Source organism: Arvicanthis niloticus, chromosome 6 (assembly GCF_011762505.2).
Source record: "Arvicanthis niloticus isolate mArvNil1 chromosome 6, mArvNil1.pat.X, whole genome shotgun sequence".
NCBI lineage: Eukaryota > Metazoa > Chordata > Mammalia > Rodentia > Muridae > Arvicanthis > Arvicanthis niloticus.
Genome location: NC_047663.1, coordinates 36517287 through 36540007, shown reverse-complemented (window position 1 = coordinate 36540007; position 22721 = coordinate 36517287). Strand labels below are relative to the sequence as shown.

At 39.6% G+C, this 22721-nt stretch overlaps 1 protein-coding gene across 13 annotated transcripts in view; it reads left to right on the top strand.

Annotated features, from left to right (window-relative positions):
- The window catches only part of Bcas3 (BCAS3 microtubule associated cell migration factor), a 460608-nt gene that overhangs the window by 183197 nt on the left and 254690 nt on the right, over positions 1 to 22721 (top strand). For 8 of the 13 annotated variants that reach the window (XM_034505328.2, XM_076936103.1, XM_076936107.1 and 5 more), the window contains 4 exons: positions 5603 to 5647; positions 13588 to 13712; positions 16249 to 16414; positions 18003 to 18103. In XM_034505328.2, the coding sequence (XP_034361219.1) occupies positions 5603 to 5647; positions 13588 to 13712; positions 16249 to 16414; positions 18003 to 18103 (437 nt within the window). The remainder of the gene's footprint in view (positions 1 to 5602; positions 5648 to 13587; positions 13713 to 16248; positions 16415 to 18002; positions 18104 to 22721) is intronic. The other 5 variants (XM_034505325.2, XM_076936109.1, XM_034505329.2 and 2 more) reach the window with 1 other exon arrangement.

The window sequence follows — 22721 nt, the reverse complement described above, 5'->3', positions numbered from 1 at the left end:
ACAAGAGTTCAGACATCCAAATTTGACATACAAACCTCAGCTTAACTCTTGAGGGTACAAAATAGGTCTTTACCACACTTAACATCTGCCCTTTTATTTTTGCAAATCTATGTCCCTGAAAGCCTGTGCAGAGCTGGGGACCATCTGTCTCACTCCTCTGCACACATGAGGCCAGTATAACTACAAATGGCAGAAGACAGCTGTATTTACACCTTCCTGTTGAATACCTCGAAGCATCTCTTGGAGGAAGGACAGCCTCTGATGGCAACAGCTGTTGCTTAGCTCTGATGCTGGGCTTGGATGAAGGCAAAGGAAGCGCTAGGAATTATTTGGCTTCAGAGATCATTCATGTAAACAGAGTCCATTTTCTGTCAGTTTAATTCAGGAGTACTGGAAAACCCCTTATCACATCATCATGTTTTTATAATAAACATAAATAAAGAAGAAAAGGTTTAGTTTAGTGGAATTTCGTTTTCCTTGCATGTGTGAGGCTCTGGTGTTCAGTTCTGTGAACCACAAGGAAGTAAAGAAGGATGAGAGAGGGAGCATGGGAGGGAGGGAGAGAAGAATGGGTCTCCATGAAGTGGGATGATTAGGGACTGTCTGTTGGAGATGAGGTTTTGTGGTAGAACATATGAGCAGCATCTCACAGTCATTTTTTTTCAGTCGTATCAAATGAGAGAAAAATCTAAATGCTGAGTAATAATTAACACTTTGTCATATCTTATTTTCTTTATGTCTAAGATGATATATTGAAATTTTGTGACCACAAGAGGAGAACAGAAAATGCTAGAATGAGGTTGAGCAGTTTCATGGGAACAAAGACTATTAAGATTGATAATGAAGTTATTCCTTGCTCTTAGCTTGTTGGATCCTGTTGGAAGTGACCAGAAATATAACTTATTCTTTCATAGCCATCTAGTCTCTGCTCCCCCCACCTTCACATGTACTCATTGCTCTGTGAGTATCTGGACACCTTGGGCCCTGTCCTTGTAAAACAGAATGAGTATTCTGTAGCTCTGGCTTCTCATGTTGTGCTTGTACTTACTATCCGTGTCTTCAGTTAAGTGTTCTCATATGACGAGAAGTCCAGTGTGTGTGTGTGTAGGCTCTTGATCTCACTGCCTCATGTAAACCTGACTCACTGTTGAGCCCTTCTGAGCCACACATGTAAACAGGTATGTGCTTCTCAAAGACATTGAAGCACTTAATTGCATTTATTTGGACATCTCAAGCTGATATTTGTAAGACAGATTTATCATTAAATCTTGTTGTCACAGTAAATGACATTTTCATATAGTAAATGAAAAAGTCCATTCCTTACTTTAATACATTGCAACTCAGTTCACCTTAACCGTTGCATCTGAGCCTGGAACCTTACAGGCCAAGTTCAGATAAGTAAAAATGGAGGAATTGACCAAAGTCCCCTGTATACTGTAGCTCATGGAAATTTTCCACCTTTTGTCTTTGTCTTCTGTAGCCATTCCTTTGTTTAATTAAGCTCTGTGTGTTTGGTTCCAGATATAAAATAATAGAGTGTGTGTTCATTTGTGTGTGTGTGCTTTGTCTACATGTGTAATGTATTTACTATAGGTTCAGTTTCTAGGTTTTGCACCAAATAAGTAGAGTACTTAAACCATACGATAGTTTATTGCATTTTGCTGTAAATCTGGGGATTTCTTATTTGAAAGATGTCTACTATATACTGTATTGAAAGTCAGCAGGCGTAGCAGTCGACAGAAGGTTGACATTATTTATGCTATGCTAGTCTCTCTTCTGTTGCATATGGAAGAACTTCAACATTATCTTTGTTTTTCTAATGAAAATCTTTTACGTCTTGAATCTGTAATTTAAATTGGCATGCCAAATATGTCTCAAATTAGTCAGCTGTCTGTTTCAGCTCCAGTTTGTCCTATAGATCTGCAGATTGGAAACCACCAATGCTATAGACCTGTCTGCTAGGGAGCAGTTAAAATTTGATTAATGAACAAATTAAAAATTGGGGCTAATTTTCAGGATTGGGAGAGGAAATATTTGGCCACATCATTTGCTTAAGAGAAGATTCACAGAAGCACTAGACACTTTAAATATCATCTCACTGAAGTGTTACACAATATGTTTTTATAGCCTTTTCCCTTCTGTTCACCCTTCATCTCTATGTGGTGATCCCTGCTTTTTCAGTTCATCACAGAACTTGATCAGCCAAAGAATAGCATGATGTGTGTGTATAGATTCATCTTGTAAATTCCAGTTGCTGCTTTAGCTCTGGAGAGGGACAAACAAGCTTGAGTAGGCTGGTTGTACACTGTGTAGTTCCAAGACTCAGGAAGCTGAGGCAGAAGGATTACAAACTTGAAACCAGCCTAGGAAATATAGAAAACCACTCTCTCAAGGACTCAGCTAGAGCCTGTTGATTATTGATCAAATCTTCATAGTTACCTTTTACCACTGGAACCAGGTTATAGAGGTTTGAGTATGTTCAAATGAGATCCCTTGGAACTGGAGTTACAGGCAGCTGTGAACCACTGTGAGTGCTGTGAACAGTAATGCTCTAACCACTGAGCGACCCCTCCAGCCTCTCTTTAAATTACTGTTCATTACCATTTCGTGAGATTCTCTGAGAATTCTCTTGAGAATTAATAGGTAATTTATATTAGTCTCTACAGGATTATAATTCTCTAATAACCACTGCTGGGTTTTTTTGTTCATTGAGTAGTTGTGACTTGGTGCCTGCTTTCTGTGGTGAAAAGAACTGATAGTGACTGCAAGTACTCTGAGCCCCCTGCTGACAAGAGCCTGTCTTTGTTCCACCCAACACTCCCACTCGTGCACTCTGTGTTCTCCTACCTTCCTGCACTCCAGTGGAAACCACAGCTGTAGGCTTTCAGAGGCGGGTGTGTGAGGAGGACCGCAGGGGAGGACAGCTGGACTATGGGCCTGGACTTTGTGACTTCATATTTTCATTCTTTTGCTCCTGAAGAAAGATTAAGCAGCAGCATTTCAAAAGAACAGCTGACACTACCCTCAGTCAGCAGTGATGTGAATCTCTGTGTTTGTAGGGTCGGGAGATCTTTCATATGTGTGGCAGAGGTCCAGTTTGCCAGACTGGGCAAGGAGTTGGCAAATGTGAGTCGGATGCATGCCAGGTCTACATACCAGACAAGGGTCTCACCCTGTCCCCACATGCCAGGTCCACATGTCAGACTAGGTTCTCACCCTGTCCCCAGCTCAGCCTCATCCTTTCTGTGGAACTGTTGGCCAGGGCATCTTTCAACTAAAGCCGTTGGGCCACGTGTGAGTCATGGCCGGGTTGTCTGGAGAGGACTGCGACGTTGCTGACCGAGGGCCTGCTCACTCGCTGCCACTGTGCATGCTGGGCGAGTGTATGATGGGAGACACTGGGAACATGGTATAACTTCCCGGGAAGAAATCAAGGGGGTTGGTTGGTTTCTTTGTTTTGAAGTTTACTTGTTACTTTTTGGGATGAAGCATGTTTCTGTTTTATAAATCAGGAAACTTTAAATGTTGGGAACAAATAGTTTATATTCCATTTTTGTTTGTTCTTGTTGGGGTTTTTTGCTTTTATTTTTGACACTTGGAGAAGTCTTGAGGTATAGAGGAATGCGTAGACAATTTCAAAACAAAGTTTCAAGTTCTTTACTTTGCAATGTATCTGTGAATATTCAAGTATTCAGTGTGCCTGGCAGTATTCAGGTCAGCAGTATGTTGAAGTTTGAGCCCAGTTGGAGGGCTGTCCAGAGGCCCTGCAGTTGCACACAAGGGCAGCATGAAGCTGTTTTAGGTGCCAGCATTTCTACCAGAATCATTCAGAGTATAAGAATATTTTGGGTGTTCTTATAATAATTGAAATGAAAGGTGAGTACTGTCTGCCAACAAAATTCACTTCATTTCTGAAGTATTTCTGGCATTTAGAAATGGCTTTTCCCTCTTGTTATTCGCTCAGTGATGCATGGTGTTCCTATGCTTTGCAGACCTGAGACAGTTCAACTTCTTTTCGCAACAGAGTGAACTCTTGTGAGTAAATCTTGGAATTAGGGTGGGACCAGAATTCTTCCATCAGTAGCATATAGTGGAGCAGACGGTGGAGCTACAGTCACTGGCTCAGTAACGGTTTGCAAGTTCAGCAACTTAGAATCCCGATCCTTAGCTGTGATGGTAAAAATTACGTTTACCCTGCACTGTAGAAAAACCCCAACATTATGTTCCCGAAACACCGAGAAAATAGTAAATTGTCTTCCAAACTATATTCATTCATTTGGTCTTCCAGTGATGTTTTTATGCAGCTAAATGATAATGTTCAGTGGGTCACTGAGGAAAACGATGGAAGGCCACACTGTTGATCTTCCTGGTGTGGTCAACAGTAACTAAACCTTTTGTTTTGTTTTGTTTTTCTATGTAACTCTGAAGATGAGGCCTCAGGAGTTCCCCTGCCTCTGCCTTTTGAGTGCTGGGATTAAAGGCACCAGGTGTCTGTAACTAAGCCTTTAAATTTTGCCAGAGTGCTCTTTAGGTTAGCCCCTCCCTTCCCGCTGTCCCTCCCTCTGTCCCTCCCTCTGTCTCTCCCTCTCCCCTCTCCCCTACCTTTCTCTGATTGTCATGGTTCACTCTCCTGTCTCTCTTTCCCTCCAGTAACTGCCCATGTCTCTCAGTCTATCTTAGTATCTGTTGCATTTTGAATCCCAGAAGTGCTCACTGTTATGAGAACATTTTGCTCAACCTTTAATTTGTTCCGAAATGTACTGTTTGTTTAGAAATTAATATTAATTAGCAGGATTATGTTTCTTCTTAATGTTCCAGTCTCCAATTTTGAAAAAGGAAATAACCATGGCTTACAAATATGTGTTCCCCTTCAATTTCTTGTCTTTCAAATATCAAATACCATAGTAAAAATTTTTATGAATATAATTAAATCACCAAGTCCTATTTGTGCATAGCATGTCTTAAGTAACTGGGAATTTTAAGCAGAAATACATGTATCATTGAATTCTGACTTTTTGTTGCCAAACATGCTGTCTGCTCTAGCCACCTGCAGGCAGGTGGAGGAGGCTATTCTCTTGTAATTTTCTGGAACGTGACAAGAATTAGAAGTGACTCCATCGTTCTTGCTAGTGACCCACAGAACAGCATGCAGCTCAGCTCACTGCTGGTGAGCAGCTTGAGAACTGTGACTGAGAGGCAGCGGCTGGAAGCACGTTGTCAGTCACAGTGCGCTTGTCTTCACCTGACACTGGGTACTCTGTGTGTACGCGTCCTTCTCCATCTGATTACTACATTTAATGCCTACTTTGTGTCTAAGGGCTCCAACCATTAACCTTATTTTCAGTTAGAAGTGCTGCAGGGGTGCTCCAGAAAAGGGGGAGAAATAGAAAAAAAACCAAATCTACATTTGTATGAAGACTAAGGGCCTTGTTTCTATACCTCATATATTCATTGGTTCTATCACAGCATATGTGGCAGAATTGCAAATGATAATTTGCGTTATTTTTATCGTACTCTATAACAGTTCTATATACATGTATTTACTAATGTTGAATGAGTTTTCCTCTAATTTTTTGTGCATTTTCCCCCCTTTTCCACCAAGGCCTTATCTCTTTGGAGCGGGGTGTTTTTCCATAAAAGCTCCATGGTGAGTTCCCGTTCCGTCCCGCATGCCTAATTCATTTGCTGTACTCTCAAAAATGAACTGTTTTATAGTGTGTTTTCAGTTGCATGGCCTGATCACAGATAGATGCACCAAGCTACTGGGCAAATAGACATGAATGGTGATAGTTAAACCTTTAAAAAGCAGTTTCCTTGGTCTTACTTTAGTCAAAACAAAAATCAGATTTGTTTTGTTTTTCTTTTAAAGAAGGCAGAATTCTCTCACCATGCTGGTGAGTAGTTGGGCATGTCTAGCCCCAGGTCGAGAGCCTTTAATAGGAAGTTCCTTACATACACTGGTTGCTAATAGAGTATGGCATTTGTTTTTGAATGCAAATATATTGAGGGCAAAGTCGAATTGTATTTTATTTGGTCACAAAGGACTCTTGAGCTCTGTTTGGATAGATTAGTTATTTAATAAGCTTCAAGGTAAAGGAATGCGTATTTTGATAAAGACTTTTCCGTGACATTCTGTTGAACCATATTAGGCAGATTTGTCAGTGAAAGGCATGATAACCATAGAAAAGACAGAATGTATTTCATCATTTCATTTAAAGATACCAGTTAGAATGGGTTGAGCTTCTCATATCAAATGCTTTAGTAATTATTCTGTGTTCTAGAATAGAGCTGCTTTTCCCTTACATATCAGCTTATATGTTTACAAGCACTGTGATCTCAGATACCTAGAACTTTCTGCTTCCTGTTTTCCTTATATATGTAATGAAATGTAATGTATAAATGCATTGCTGTCCATAATGACAGTGTTCATAGTAGCCTCTCAATAAATAATAACTGCTCTGAGGACTGACTCTTCCAGTGCTTGGGGTGGATACTCTGTCTGAAAAGATGCTTCTTAAGAGTAGGTCATGTGCTTTCCCTCCAGACAGGGTCTCTTTACATAGTCCTGCCTAGCTAAAACTCTTGTATAAACCACAGTCCTCCTGCCTCAGCTTCCTGAGTGCTGTGATCAGAGGCGTATGCCAGCATGCCCACCTATCTTTATTTTTTTAAGAACTTATGAGCCAAAAGGAAGTTTTTAGAAATGTAAGGTATGTTAACTTTTGTCTGGCCCTCTTCACTGTGCCATGTTATATTTTGAGCAGTGTTTATCTGGGCATGTGTTCCAAGCACATGTGATTGCAGCACCCAGGAGGAAGCTGAGGCAGGAGGACAGCAAGTTCAATCCAGCTTGAGGCGTGTAGTAAGATTCTGTTTCCGCAACCAACCAGTTTTTTAAGGTTGACTGTTGTTTCACAGAACACATTCAGTCTCCTGTGATCTGGGAATGGCAGCTTTTATTGTCACATAGAGCTAGTTAACAGAAAATGAATCTCCGTCAAATAGTCACCTTTATAGTTCAGCATCATAACTAGAAGAATGTCAACACAACTGTTCTTAACAAATTCAGAGTATGCAGAGACAAATCCTCTGAAAGTTGAGCTTGCTTTTTATAAAGCAGGTTTCTTCTCAAAACTAGTAAGATACATGGATTTTGTTGGCTTAGAGTGAGCAGGGCATTTTAAATGCCACGTCCAAAATATTATTAAATGTCCTTTTGTAGTAAATGTGGAATTAAATTCCATTTGAGGATAAATTCCTCACTGTGAGTACAAAGCAAAGAGTTTTAGCATGTTAATAAAGATTGAAGTTTCGACATGCAACTAAAGATGGAGTAACAAATGTATGTTAAATAAGAAAAGTCCATTCCCCAACAGCTTATGTCTTCCTCACATTTAAGCAAAAGCACTTGTCAACCAGAAATGATTTGAGGTTGAAACAAGATTAAAAGAGCCAGATTAAAGAAGGGATCTATGAAATACGGTCGACTTTTAAATCACTGCCTGTCCTTCAGAGGACTGCTTTGTGGTTTGTTTGATGCCATCGTTAGCTCACGAGAAACTCGTTTTTAGTCACTTACACTAGACTGAAAGGTCCTCCTTTTAAATATGTTACATTACCAGGGTGCATGTTTTTTCCATTAAGATCTTAATGAAACCTCAAATTAAGGCAGCAAAATGAATATAGATTTGACAACTTCTTCCATGTTGTTTATGAGAGCTGCTTTGTTTCCACGGTGCTTGCTGCTTTTCCATGAGACTTAACGTTCAACCAGAGAATGTTTTTATTTACTGGTCTAAAACAAAACATTATGCTAAATAAGTATGTTTATAGTACTTTCAGTTGTAAGGCAATACATGTATGTTGGATGAACATGAAATCTTTACAGCTTCTTTTAGAATGTAAATTTCTTAGAATTTTCAAAAATTAGTTTTGGGTTACAACATTTGTACCTAGTTAAGGTTTTTGCTTTTGATATACCACAGTTTGCACTAATTCTTTATTCTTCAGTAAAGGACTTTTCAAAGTCTTTAAATAAATGCAGTTTCAGAGGAGTCTATTTTGAAATAGCATTTTCCCCTTTGATATCACAGCAGGCTGGTAATTAAATGGTGCAGCCACCTCTGACACGAGTAGTCAACCTAGTACTTTCTATGTTTATGTAGAATATTTGATTTTTGAATGACCATAGAATTTTTTTTTGTTTTGTCGAGACATAATCCACCCCATATTGTAGCTTATGTAGTCCAGGCTGGCCTAAACATTTTGAAAGTCCTTCCTGCCTCAGCTTGTTGTGATACTCAAAATGGAATTTTAATTTTCATGTTAACAATATTGTGTTAGTGCATAGCTTCTGTTTCTAAAGTGCTTTCCACAGGTCGTATGTATCCGTAGCAGACTGTCATGGTTGTGTCCCAGAAAAACCACCATTGTTTATGAATGGCCTGTGTATTACTTATGAAGAAGACTTTAAAGAAGTAAAATTTATATATAGAATTGTAGTCAGTTTTGTTTTGGTAAACATTCTCTGAGAGTGCTTGGCTGAACTGTAACCCTGCCAGTACTTCACAGCTTCACTCTGTGAAAGGTGGTGTTTGTGTAAGGGAGATGTCTTACTCCCTGTAAGGGAGACATCTTATTCCTTGCCGCATTTTCATTTCTCTTACACCTTTAAGAATAACTATGATTTCGTAACATAAGCAGATTTGGGTGGATTAGTAATGTTTTTAATTATTTAAAATAAAATAGTTCTAATTACCTCTTAAATCTAATTTGAGGGGGAAAATTAGAGAAATTTTCTAAATTCATTTTAAAAGATTTATCACATGGAAACTAATAAAGCTCACAAAGAAAACTAATTTTTATTCCTTTTTTTATCTGTTGAAGTCCTTAATGTTTGTTATCATTCAAACTCAGATACTGACAGTTCACTTTTGATTCGAAAATAAAAGAAATCTGACTGTTTCAGCTCCTACCACAGTGCCCCGCTCAGCACCTTGGGCTTCCTTGCAGCTGAGTGTGCCACCCTCTTCTGCAGCCTCAGGTCCCTCGCTGTGGTGTATGGCACAGTTGTCCAGGTGGAAATCATTGCCCTTTATTTAGTATAAAACAGGTGTCTCTAGAAGTGAGGGTTTTGTTTCTGTTTCTTTCTCTTATGTGCATTTGATTGTAAAGCAGGCAAGAGAAATTCGGTTTCATCTAGATAGTGAGGGAGGATCTTAAGATTTCGAACATTTGGGAAGTGGTGGGATATTGGTGAGCTGGTGGTGAGACTGGTTTCCATTCTTAAGCCTTTTCTCAAAGGATGTAACAGAATTAAATCATGCTTTTTATTTACTACTGTGTTTATTTTGCTTTGTGCTTGTGTTCTGTTTTTCTTGTGGATTCTTAGGAAGGGCTTGTTGCATGTAGAATCTTATGACTATTATTTTGTCGTGATTGGCAAATGTTGTGTTCATTTTATTTTTTTTTTATGTTTTGCTGAAAAGTTAATCTAAACTAAACACTCAATGTAGTAAAGAGGCAGGAGATATCAGTAGGATGCCGTCTAAGGGACTGTCTCTGTGCTGTGTTCTCCCATATGTCTCTATAAACTGTCAGCATGCATGCTGTGTTCTGCTCTCTGTCTCTTTAAACTCATGAAGGAGTCCATATAATCAACCCAGTTCTGTGTAACAATTAAAACAGAAGTATTTGATATCATTGTGTTTCAATATAATAAGTGTATAAGGTTAAGTAAATTGAGAGAAGTTCATTATACACACACAAGAGTCCAGTGTTTTCTACTGGGATTTGTTGATACCCCTCACTGAGGAGAAATATGTTGAGAGCAAACAAGAAACAAGGTTCCTGCTACAGACTTTGCTGTGTGGGTCAGGCCAGCAGTCTGTACTGCTGCTTGGTTTACAGGGCAAGGCCTTACTGTCCTGTTACTGGCATAATGTCTTTCTGTGTTTTGTTCTTCTGTCAACAGAAGGTTATTTGTGATGGAAATGCTCTGGGTCTTGTAGAGAGTCACGTGCAGCCTGTTGCAGATGCATACCGAGAAAGACTGTTTTTCTCCTTCAAGGCATTCTTGCATAGTGTTTTTGTTTTTTTTTTTTTTATCAGAATAGGAACAAAAAAAGCCAGAGTTAGAATCTCTAACTTTTGAGTAGATCACATCAGAAATGTTTTCCAAGTAGCAATCTTTTTATTACATTATCTTTTTATTTCTCTAGAAGATTTATACATGCACATATTTTATGTTTCTGTTTTGCATAAATGACAAAGCCATGCCAGATGTAGAGTCATGGTGGAAATAACTTGGTAGAAAGGACCGAGCTCCCTCCAGTGTGCTTCTTCCAGTGTTCAGCGCTGCAGAGCGTGATGAGCATGGAAGAAAAGATCTTTATTCAGCTTGACATTTCAAGTCATGAGATTGTTTGGTGACTTATCAGTGGATAAAGGATAAATGATAAAATACATGAATAAAGTTATAGATTTTTTCATAAATTTAACATAATTTTACCATATAATACCCTTTCATATAGCACATATGAGTTTGTATAAAATGTCACTGTATTGGTGCTGGCTTTCAAAGTGGAATAATGTGAAGGCTTTGGAAGTATATTAAAATTTGGTTGTTGCTAGGCTTTTTGGAATGTAAGATCATAAATATATAGAATGTTCTAAAGATACATTGATGCCCAATAATTTTTCCACTTCTCATGATTCTGTTAGAAAGCTGGTCTTTCTTTTTTTTTTTTTTTTTTTTTTTTTTTTGAGTCTGTTTAAGTACTTTAGAGGGGCTGGAGAGATGGCTCAGTGGTTAAGAATACTGACTGCACTTCCAGAGGACCTGAGTTCAATTCCCAGCAACCACATGGTAGCTCCCAACCATCTGTAATAGGATTTGATGCTCTCATCTGGCATGTCCAAAGATAGCAATAGTATACTTAGTGTACTCACATACATAAAATAAATAAATCTTTCTTTCAAAAGGTACATTAGAAGAACTATAGTAACTATTCTCAAGAAAAAGCATAGCGACTTGATATTATTACATGGTTAGATAATGCCAACCACAACAAAATTTCATCCAGTGATTTGCAAATTTGAACTTGTCTCTGGGTGGCTTGCTCTTAACACTGTAGCATCATGGGCACCTGATGCTGTAGTCCCACAACTGCAGACACTCTGCTAAGAAACTCTTTAGTGGAGGCTGGGGATTTAGTGCAAGCAAGGGAACCAGAATTCTGATTCCTAGCACCCATATAAAAAGCAAAGCATGGCATCAAATATCTGTAATTCCAGCTTGGGGATGGGGCTAGAGTGGGAGGTGAGGCAAATATGTGGATCTCTGCACCTTGCTAGCCCACCGTTCAGTTGGTAGGCTTTAGGCTCTGTGAGAGAACTGTCTCCATAACAACAATGACAACGTTGTAGGGTGCAATAGAGGAAGACTCCAGATGCTAATGTCTGGTGTCCAACATGGAAGTACAAATGTACATACACCTTTATACACACTAATAAAATTAAATTAAAATTTCTGATTGGTTTCTCTCTCCTCTTCCCCCTAGCCCTTGAATTCCCTAATGGTAGTCAGAGGAGCTTGTCAATTCAGTATTAGTAATTCAGTGATGGGGTGAGAAGTGTTGGAGGGCAGCGCATGCTTCAAAGTAATTCACAAGGAGAAGTGCAGCCAGAAGACTGGTGATCCAGATGTCAGAGCAGGGCACACATGTGATTGCCTACCTGGTGCGTCAGCAGAACAGCTATGTAGAAGGGAAAGTGTAGACCATACCCATGATGTCGCAGAAATTGTTCTTTAAAGACAGATAAAATGTCTTTTTTTTTTTTTTCTGTGAGTCTGATCACAATTGGTTTTTACATTTTGTCTGGATTTGGTGTGAACAATGTGTTCAGTATTAATAGTGGGTGAAAGAAGTAGACTTTTTATACACTATAGTGTGTACCACCATGGATATGGTTCAAGATGGAATGCCAGCTGGGCCAATCAGGGCAGCATCTGTTATAGTACACACACACACACACACACATGCACACGAGTCAACACAAGACTTTAGGAGTCTGGAGAGCGTCTCAGGTGTTGCAGGGACAGGGATTACTAAAGTGCTGTCTGTTAGCCGTATGTGGAATGTGCATTGAGTTCTACCACCTGGGAGGCCCACCCCTGGGATCCTGGCTTGCTTTCTCTAACATAGCAGGTTCTTAATCTTAAACACACAACAAGGGGACAGAAGATGCTTAGAGAATTATATTTGTAGAAGTTGTTGCAAATTTTTGCTTTATAACATCTGGAATGGGGCCTGATTTGCTCATGTATCTGAGAAATTCTCAGTGGTTGTACTGTTTGGAGATCATACTGTGAGAACAAATACAGCCCTTAATTCTACGCAGTAGGCAGACTTACCTAACAGTATCATGACTAAAGAACGGCAGTGTGGGACATTCCATTTCAGGTTTCATCTTGACTCCAGAAACAAGCTTTCCCATTCCAACACAGCTAGTAAGAGATAAGAAGATAAAGAAAGGCAACAGAAGGTGGCAGATACATTGGCCCACAGTAGGACCCACTGTAGAGCCAAGCCTCAGAGAACTACCTTTATGGTATCAATCCAGGCCTACCCTCTTGCCAGTAAGGTTGTTTTCTGGGTTAGGAATTAGAGAGATAATCTATGGAAGGTGGTTGTATAATTTCTATTTAGCTTTGAGAAATTTGATAATCCACAAGAGAACAGAAATCCAAGATTTGACAGAAGATGAAAGTTGGAAAGGAGAACCCCAAGGATATGATAACATGTTGTAGACAACAGAGGAACTCATGTTCTTAGTGGAAATCACTTGAAGCAACCTCAGTTAGAATGACCATTCTCCGCCATAGCAAAGAGAACAGATTTATGTTTGATAGGCTATCAGTATTTAGCTCTATCATAGTCTTTTCAATGAACAAAATAGTTAAATCAGGGATCCAGGAAGAAAAGAACCGACATCCAGGAATGTGGCTGACTCTCATTGCAGGAGGTCACTGCAATGAACTTGTAGCATGATGACACTGTAGCAGCAGAGTGTCAGGCTCTGCCAAGTCATCAACATTTCATGCATGCTGTCTCTGTGTGCTCTGTGGGTAGTCTCTTGTCTTGATGTCAGAAGGAACTTTTCATGCCGGAGGTGTGTCTGCCCCTTCTTTTACTCCATCTTTAAATATCCACTGAAATGTTAGACATCGAAAGGATTGACCATAATTCCAAAACCAGCACCTAGTGCAAAAGAATTTGTTTTGTTTTGTTGATACACTGTCTTACTCTGTTGCCTAGGCTAACACTGGAACCTGGGCACAAAAAAAGTATCTTTCCTGCCTGGGTCTCATATAGCTGGGACCACAGGCATGTGCCAGCATTCCCAGCTCTCTTAACAAGACTTTAACTTTGATATAATTTAAATTTTACCCCTTGATGTTACTGGTCAGTCATTCTTTGAGGGGATGTGCATGACTGTGCCTTAGAACTTGTGGGAAAATCTTTTCATGATTTGGAAGAATGAGGATTCACATGGTAATTTCTAAATGTTCTTTTGCTTTTTAAGCAAAGTTAAACCACCTCCACAAATTTCACCAAGCAAATCGATGGGTGGTGAGTTTTGTGTGGCTGCAGTGTTTGGGACCTCCAGGTCGTGGTTTGCGAACAACGCTGGTCTGAAACGAGAAAAAGGTACGTGATTTGCTGGTGCTCAGATTTGCTACTCAGCATTTCTACACTGAGGACAGGATGCTGGGAGCTCCTCTAGAATGATTTTATAACTAATAGCCTAGTAGTTTTTACTAAGATAAAAATTAATAAAATAAATAAATACTAATACCCTTTACTAGTCAATTCTCTTAAAGAATTAAAACTATTTCCTCACACAAATGGGAAATAAGTTTGCCCTCAACTGATATTTTCATTTTTTTTTTAAAGCAAAGTCTCTGTGTACCTTGTTTTTAAATTCAACATGTAGCCAAGGCTGCCCTTGAACTCCATCCTCTGCCTCTCTAATGCTGGCAGTTAAATTTGTGCACTCCCACACCTAGGCACATTGACTGGTTTTACTTTTCATTTATTTATTTCTAATTATGTTCACATATTGATCTCAGGGCTGACAGTGCTGTGACTACTCTATTTCTTCCACCTCTGCACAAGCTAATTCACACTGTTGCCTCTGATCTCTCTCTCTCTCTCTCTCTCTCTCTCTCTCTCTCTCTCTCTCTCTCTTCCTACACAGGGTTTTTCTGTGTAGCCCTGGCTGTCCTGGAACTCACTCTGTAGACCAGGCTGGCCTCAAACTCAGAAATCCGCCTGCCTCTGCCTCCCAAGTGCTGGGATTAAAGGCGTGCGCCACCACCGCCCCACTTGCAACTATTCTTTTTTATTTCAGTATGTGATTCTCTGTCTGTCTGTCTCTCTCATACACACACACACACACACACACACACACACACACACACACACAGAGAGAGAGAGAGAGAGAGAGAGAGAGAGAGAGACCGCGAGCGAGCCAGAGAGGAGTTTCTTTTATTTTTCCAGTTGTAGAGCTTGACTGGGGTCTGTGCACTCTGTACAGAAGAGAATGTCTACATTTATACACCAGGTGTATAGTTTTATATGTTAGGATTTTCCCCTGATTACTTTATTATGATTCAATTAGGTCACACACTGGCTTTCCTCTGATGTTCCACAGTTGGCTTTGTTCTTGGCAAAAGTGGCTCTCCTCCCTGTTCCCCATTGGCAGTCAGACCTCAGCCTCTTCCTTTGCTATCACCTTTCATGACCACTCCCTTGTAATCAGACCTTAGCACAACTAGTCCCTTCCCATGGGAAGGGCTGTGGAGCAGGCAAGCCTCCCATTTTCTTATCCAATCTTATTTTTTTGTTACTGCTTTTGGTTTGATGATGCTATCGGAAGGACTTTTTGTTATTCATTAAAACCTTCTGCAAAGCTCGATTTCAAATGCTTCTCCCGTCTGTCCTAATTACCCCGTTAGCTTGCTACTCCTTTATGTTCCACTGGCTGGTCATTGGCTGTTTCCTCAAATCAGCTGTAATTGATTCCTCTGACACAGAGATAAGATGACCCACACAGCTTTCATAAGACAGTCTCCTTGGTTTACTGTAAAACCTGAGATTTAGCATCCAGCCTGCTCGGGCAGCGAGTACATGTGTATTCCTTATAAAGTCATTTGATTACATTCAAACCCAGCACTGATTTCTCTAAAGATGGCTGGCCTTCCTTTACTACAGGAGACAACAATCTCATTGAGAAATGAGGAGGGAACTTTACTTTTTTTTTTTTTTTTTTTTTTTTTTTAATGTTGTTCCTTGTTTACTGGAAAATTTCGGTTTGCTTCTTGGCTCACTCATTTTTTTTAGTTGTATTTCAACTGTTGACCTTCCACAGACAAATAATGTGTTTTCCCATTTGTTTGTTTGTTTGTTTGTTTTGATCTAGATATTTTCTGAGTGTGTACTGAGTGTGCATTTGTGTGCGTGTGTGAATGTATGCATGTGTGCATGTGTGTGCTCAGACACTAGAGTGTCCTGCTCTATTTTTCTCTGCATTTTCTTCCCCTTTTCAGCACTGGGATTACAGACTTGTGCTTGACTGTGCCTTTTGATGGTTTTTTGGTTTTTTTGTTTGTGGGTAGGGGGTTGTTGGTTGGTTGGTTGTATTTGGAGGATTTTAATTCATGCTCTAGTATTTGTATAGAAAGCATTCTTATCTCCCCAGCAGCCAAACTTAATTCTACCAAGAGAAGATAGTTGAACTTTTTGGATAACTTAGTTCCACCCATATCTTTTCCCGCTGGTCAGTTCATTGTGTAAGCCAGGGTAATTAAACTCTGTGGCTACATTATTCACTTTCAGGTAGTCCTTTTGTGTCCTACTCAATGTCTTATATTTTCATAATATGTGGAAAATTTATAGTATAGAAATACAAAAGTTTACAACATAGTTTTATCTATACTATAATTTTTGAGCATAATGGTATAATTGTTAAAACTAATTGATGTATATCCCATAATGTTGGTGGCATGTTCACTGGCAGCTGCTTATGCAAGGCATCCTCCAAGGATATGCTGACACAATGGGACAAAGCTGTCCCCTTTGTTTTCATCTTTTCATGTCAGACAGCAGGGTCAGCACAGTAGAGGTCCCCCTGTGACTGCTCTGTGCTGTCTTTCCACGTCTCACTCTGATTCTCTGTTTGCAGATCAGTCCAAACAAGTTGTAGTTGAATCTCTTTACATCATCAGTTGCTATGGGACCTTAGTGGAGCACATGATTGAGCCCCGGCCCATCAGTACCGCTCCCAAGATAAGTGACGACACACCACTGGAGATAATGACGTCACCCCGTGCCAGCTGGACACTTGTTAGGTAGTTCTCCATCCCACCTCCCCCCGCCCCCCAACCGCTGCTTTGAAAAGATAAAAATGTGCCCTTTGTGAAATCTCAACATAAATACCTGGCTCTGAAGTATATTCATCCATAAGGATATGTTTTCTTGACCTTGGCTCTAGAATCTTGTACAAGTGGGATTATACACTATTGCCTGGCCCTGGCTTCTATAACCTTGGAAGCCCTTAGTCCCTTGCATTTCCATTGGATAGGGTCTGCATGCAGTGAAAGGTAAGCGCTGCAAGACCTGTGTGCACCCTCGGAATCATTCTTCTTTGTCAAGGAAAGAAATCCTGTGCCATTGCTTTCCATTTTCCCTTCAGCTGTAGCCAACTTTGTGTTACCTGCCTTTGCCTGCTCTGGTCACTAAGTGAATGGAATCTTGTACTATGCTATCTTTTGTGTCTCATTTCCTTCAGCATATTTTGAAGACCCATATTGATGCAATGTTATGTAGCTGTACCACATTTTGTTTGCCCATTCATTAGCTGGAGGACTTTTCCACTCTGTAGCTGTCACTAATATTGTTGCTTCAAATATTCACATGCACGGTTGTGCCTGGTGATATTTTGCACTGTCTCAGGGATGTAATCAGAAAGTATCTGTATTCGAACTTTCTGTGTTTGGGGTTGTGAGCCTCACCTTTACTCTCCAGCCTGTTTGAACTTTTTGTTGTCCCTCTGTGTATCCATTTCTTGGTTTTGTGTTTCCCTTATTGTAGTGTCAAATGCTCCTTGTAAATAATACCATTAAGGGAAATATAAACTAATACAAAGAGATCCTAATGTCTCCTTTAGGTGATAATCCAGGATCCAGTGGCGAGGCACTCTATAAATGTTTAAGAATTATCTTAATACATCTAATGAGTAGAATTTTTATAAGCTAGCAGAAAGAGGAAGAAATGAAACCTAGCATAAAACCCATTTAGTCTAATGAATTGTGCAAGGGAAAAAAAAATCACCCGGCATGTATAAAAGGAAATAGATAAAAATGGATATGAAAATGACCCCTCTCCTTTTGACATTTTAAAATACTTTATTGATTTTCTGGAGGCTCCAGCAGTCTTTACTAGTATTCACTGTGCTGGATTGATCTGGTCAATATCTGATTTATGGTCCTTATTCAAAGTTGGGCAGATGTGATTAAACTTTGGCAGTCTCACTGTTAAACTAGCTAATTAGGTCCAAAGGAAGTTATCCATTCATATAGCTCCTTTCCTCTTCCCATCATTTTTAGCTACTTTGCTTCATGTTGACAATGTCTGACGGTGGTCAAAAATGAGATAAGATGGCCTCCGTGTAGTTGGCATTTGAATACTGATGTTTCTCTTCTCTGTCTGTCTTACCAAGCTGACTGCTCTCTAGCTCGCTGAGGATCTACATTATCTGTGCAGCACATTGCCACATCTGTAGTGTATAAAGTTTTCCTCCTTTTGTGTGTCAAGTTAAAGAGCATTGATTTTTAATGGTTACACATTGATTTGTGTGAGTCTCTGTCAGGCTCTGTGGCTGATTTACATCCCATCTCTGAAGGTTGAATATTAATACTCTTCTGCTGTTTCCTTTAGAACGCCTCAGTGGAACGAACTGCAGCCGCCATTCAATGCGAATCACCCTCTGCTCCTCGCTGCAGAAGCAGTGCAGTATTACCAGCTCCTGCTGGCCGGCTGTGAGTACTTCTCATCAGCTTGTGCTTTCTTATCTTTTGTTTTTCCTTCCATATGATTGTCTCAGAATTTGCTTAGTAAATGGACCACAAGACCAGTTCATGGGCCATAGGGTGTGTGTGTGTGTGTGTTTGTTTGTCTGTCTATTTTTCCAGACAGGGGTTCTCTGTGTAATCCCGGCTGTCCTGGGATAGCCAGATTCATCAAGAACTCAGATCTACCTGCCTCTGCCTTCCCAGTGCTAAGATGTGGGCTACCAATGCCAAGCTAGGGCCATAGCTTATGCTTGTGTATCTTCAGCTAGCATTTTCCAAAAAACAAAACAAAACAAAACAAAACACTCATAAAACAAGCAAACTGCCTATAACATGTGACCTTGCAGGATATGGAGAACAGCTTTGCAGAGCTCTTCATCACAAGACACCACGATAGCAGCTTCTGCCTGTGGTGCAGCATTGTTTGGACTTCTTCATGCTCCTAGCTTTGTTGGGTTAGTCTTGATACTGGCATTAGAACAGGGTCTTGCACATGCTCTCTGACTAAGCTGGGATTTTGTGTTCCTTTTGCATTTGTAGATACTGATAGAGATACATCCAACCAGATGGAGACTTTATGTGAGAAGCATGAAGAGATAATTTAATATTTAGTATCCAGTTTGTCTTCATAGACTTAAAAATGCTTTACAACTATAATTAATTTTTTGTAGAATACAATGAATCCTAATTGAACTTGATGGCTCTGAGTATTGAATGCTTTTAGAAATTTCCTGTAAATCAACAATGGCATTTTTTGGTTTTTGGTTTATTTGTTTTTCTTGTTTGTTTGTTTGGGTTTTTTGAGACAGGGTTTCTCTGTGTAGCCCTGGCTGTCCTGGAACTCACTCTGTAGACCAGGCTGGCCTCGAACTCAGAAATCTGCCTGCCTCTGCCTCTCAAGTTTATTTTTCTTTGAGACAGTTTCTCTGTGTAGCCTTGGCTGTCCTGGAACTCATTCTGTAGGCCAGGCTGTCCTCAAACTCACAGAAATCCTCCTCCTCCTCTGCCTCCTCAGACTGCTGGGGTTCAAGGTGCGCACCACCACCACCCAGCTTTATTATTTCTTTATAAAAGGCAAAAGCCTAATTATTGAATTAAGTGTAGTTGGCTCAGTTAATCTTGGTTGATCTTGTTGATTTGATAGCTGTTAGTTCTGATTAGCTGACAGACTGTGATAAGTACCAAAAAGATAAAAGAAAGCTAAGCTAAAACCCACAACTGCATCTCTTCATTTTTCATACTAGAGAGTAAGCTAGTTGGTATCATTCAACTGTAGCTCCCCCTGACACTTTTGTCTTGTTCAATAAAGCCTACCTCTGCTGGTTATAACTGGGCCATCCAGGTCTTTCATGCACAGTAATGACACCATCAAAATTACTGTGTGTGCACAGGAGATTGAGCCTAAGGCTTTGCATATAGTAAGTGAACACTTGGTGAGTGTTCTACCACCAAGTGACATTTTTAAAGAGCTCATTCCTCTGGCTGTCAGATACTTAAAAGACAGGGATTGGGGCAAGTACTCCTGAAGTAAGATAAGATTTTCAACTAAGCAGGCCTGTGAGATGCTGAAGGCAGTCTTGGCACCAAGAGACTTTCGCCAAATGAACCATCTCCCATGCCTCTATTGCCTCTTTATATTGATAGAAATGATACAGGATCAACCTGGATTTTAAAGTTTTACATGCACACTTTGCCTAAAAGTGTGCATGGTATTTGCCTAAGAGTTTTGGGTTTGCCACTGTGTTACATAACTGGAGCTACTAGCTGCAGAATATGGACATTGGGACTCCAGTACAGTGAGGCAGTACAGTATCAGTTTAAATAGTGCCTTGATACACACACACACACACACACACACACACACACACACACACACACCATTTGCCCCTGTGAGAATCTCAGTCAGAAGCCTTTGTGACTCTCTTCATCTGCAAGTCCCCTCACAGAAGCCATCTGAAAAGATATTCTACACAAGTTTAATATTTATGGTTCTTTAGGTGTGTTTATTGTGTTTTACTTACCCAAGCTTAAAACCACCTTTGAGCCAGGGGCTTCTGATGTGTGATAGAACCTTCTTTTTCAATGTGCTGGACTCTGTGATTGGTCCTTAGCAATGACCAGGTGATGGTGGGGAGTTACCTTTTATTTTCCAACCTAAAGAGTTTGATAAATTTCTTTTAAAACTATTTTTACTTGAACTTTGTAGTCTGATATACACTTCATAAATGTTGCAGGGTTACTTTGGGTTTTTTGTTCTTGTTGTGTTTGTAGAAAAAGTGTAGCAAACTTCCATAAACTCAGGAAATGATATACCAATAGGCAAGGCTGATGTAAATAGAAATAGGAGAGAGACTATGTTGGAGAGGAGAGCAGTGCAGCAGGATGCACTACTCTCATAAACAGTTTGTTCCACACTGAAGCCTGGAGTCTCTGAGTGCAGAGATTGAAGACCTGTCCCGCGTACCGATGGCATCTCACCTACCTTTGAGATGAAGAAAGCAATGTAGCTTTTCCCTTTGCATTTAGAATACCAAAGTTAAGGAGCCCTGACAGTGGAGACCTCTGTGTTCATGGTAGACAGGATGACATTGAAATGGTTCATTCAGGTGTCACAGTGAAGGCTAAGAGGACATTGAGTTGCTTCATTGGAACATTGAAGATTGCTGTTTTTAATAATTTAAAAATAATAAGCATAATATAAACCAGTTGGTGTTGGCACATGCCCTTGATTTTAGCACTTGGGAGGCGAGGCAGGCAGATTTCTCTGAGTTCAAGACTAGCCTGTTCTACAGAGTGAGTTCCAGGACAGCCAGGGCTACACGGAGCAACCCTGTCTCAAAAAACAAAAAAACAGAACAAAAGGTTTTTAGGTAGTAGAGGTGGAAATCAAGACTATGGATATTCTGAGTGGGAGAGATCACTCAGTGGTGAAAAGCACTTAGTGCTATTTCATAGGACCTGAGTTCAATTCCTAGCACCCTCGTCAGGCAGTTCATAAATGCCTGTAACTCCAACTCTGGGCATCCCTCTTTTGGCTTCCAAAAGTACCTATACATGGTGTGTGTGTGTGTGTGTGTGTGTGTGTGTGTTATCTAAATATAAATAAATAAATTTATAAAAATTAATTAGAGATTAGGACTTTATTATTCATACTATGGTTTTTTTTTCAAAATCAAGCTCATTTCATTGTATATTTCTTTGCCAAAACTGAAACCAGCCCTTACAGTGCCCAGTAGCCATCAATCAGATTTGAGTACCAGTTCAAAGGACTTAGTAATTTGTTCTTAATCTGCTCTCTCCCTTCTAACTTGTAGATTTAAATCAGTGCCTAAGGATTAGATTTTTTTGAAAGCTTATTTAAAGGACAAATAGTACATAAAAAGTCACTCAGCCACAGAGTGTTATTCAGTTGCTTTAGTGGTCCCAACTCTGTGGTGGTGTAGGTGTCAGCCTTTGGACCACTTCCTAAATTATCCATGGTCATATGATTTCATGTGAACCCATCCATACTCCAATGAAAAAAATCATAACGATTATAAAGCATATTGAACTGAATGAAATTTATACTAGAGTATATCCATATTAGAATTTCATATCTTTTAAATAAAAAACTTGATTGTTGTAGTGCCATAGTTTGATAACTCTTAAGAAAATTATACAAAAGAGAAAAAAAATAAACCTCAAAATTTTGCACAATTGGTAGCTCCGTGAGGCTCTCTTTGTGTGGGGTGGAAGAAAGAAGAATTTATTTCTGGAAGCTTGGTACATGGTAACTCTTCATTTTGATGGAACAATTTAATACCTTTTTTTAAAAAGTAAGAGAGAGAGTGGTGTGTGTGTGTGTATGTGTGTGTGTGTGTGTATGTATGTGTTTGCACAAGCCCATGCATTTGCACAATTACATGAAGAACCCAGAAGAAGGTGTTGGATTCCCTGTCGCTGATGTTGCAAGTGGTGTGAGTCACCAGATGTGGGTACTAGGAACCAAACTTAGTACTTTTTGAAAGAACTGCAAGTGTTCTTAACTATGAAATCATATTCACCCACAAATGTGATAACAAATTGAAAAGAGCCTTTGTACAACTTGAATGCATGTTGCTGTGATAAATAGCATAATCATAAACAACATGAAAGGAACAGTTTATCATCTCAAAGATTACAGCCCACCATTGAGAAGCCAAGGCAGGAATCACTGTTTATGGTCTTGCTCAGCTATCTTTGTTATACAGCTCAGGCCTACCTACTTTGGGTGCTACTACCCACACCTACAGGCTAGTCTGATGGAGGCAATTTCTCAATTGAGACAAACTTCTAGGTATATCAATGTGACAACTAAATTTAGCCATTGTAAGTTTAAGCCTTCTCAGTGTGACACAATGATATATCCTATTAAGCTGAAACCTTTCTTTTCTTATTGATCCCCATGATCTCACATTTATATTGTAATATAATGTGTGATACAATTTTAAATTTGATTCATAGCCTTTAAGAATTCCAGTATTTTAAAAGTTGAATCCTCTTCAAAAATCTTAAGTCTCTTACAAGTTCTTGTAAAATAAAAATTAAGCCATGTGGTTTCTTATTT